Source organism: Eimeria mitis, genomic scaffold (assembly GCF_000499745.2).
Source record: "Eimeria mitis Houghton genomic scaffold, Emh_scaff6713, whole genome shotgun sequence".
Classification (NCBI taxonomy): Eukaryota; Apicomplexa; class Conoidasida; order Eucoccidiorida; family Eimeriidae; genus Eimeria; species Eimeria mitis.
The window spans coordinates 317-962 of record NW_013574840.1 but is presented as its reverse complement, the minus strand read 5'-3'; the positions used below and the strand labels follow the sequence as shown (position 1 = coordinate 962).

Sequence of the window (646 nt, the reverse complement as noted above, 5' to 3'; positions counted from 1 at the left end):
ATGAAGACAAGCTGCTAGCAGCAGCAGCAGCAGCACTACAACCCCCCACCCATTTCTTCGACATCAGCCATTTGCCTTTTCTTTCTCTGCTGCCCCCCCGCAGCAGCAGCAGCAGCAGCAGCAGCAGCAGCAGGCAGCATCAGCAGCAGCAGCAGCAGCAGCAGGCAGCAGCAATAGCTTCATCTCTACCCCACGATTACAACAACGGCAAGGGGGGCCCCTCCCCCCTCTATATGAGGAGCTGCCTATACACCCCATACACGCGCTGCAGTCTGCCTCTTGCTCTGCTAGATAAAGCAGCAGCAGCAGCAGCAGCAGCAGCAGGAGCAGCAGCAGGAGCAGCAGCAGGAGCAGCAGGGGCGGCAGGATGTGAGAATGAACAGCAGCAGCAGCAGCAGCAGCAGCAGCAGCAGCAGCAGCAGCAGCAGCAGCAAGCTAGTCGTGCTGCTGCTGCAGTAGCAGCAGGAGCTGTAAGGGTGCTGCCGCCGTTCGCTGCTGGGGGGGGGGTGGGGGGCCCCCCGGTGTATATACAGCTGCTGCGAGAAGAGGAGAAGCAGCAGCAGCTTGCTGCTGCTGCTGCTGCAGCAAGAGATACAGTCTGGGGCTGCAGACGAAGACCCATGGAAGATGTCCTCAGGTATCTCCT

General features: G+C 60.4%; 1 protein-coding gene across 1 annotated transcript in view; it reads left to right on the top strand.

The window, feature by feature from the left end:
• EMH_0088780 (uncharacterized protein) overlaps positions 1 to 4 on the top strand; it is a gene marked incomplete at both ends in the record, with an annotated part of 1,258 nt that extends 1,254 nt beyond the window's left edge. The window contains one exon of the mRNA XM_013501339.1: positions 3 to 4. Within this exon, the coding sequence (XP_013356793.1) occupies positions 3 to 4 (2 nt within the window). The remainder of the gene's footprint in view (positions 1 to 2) is intronic.
• Positions 5 to 646: the final 642 nt, after the last annotated feature.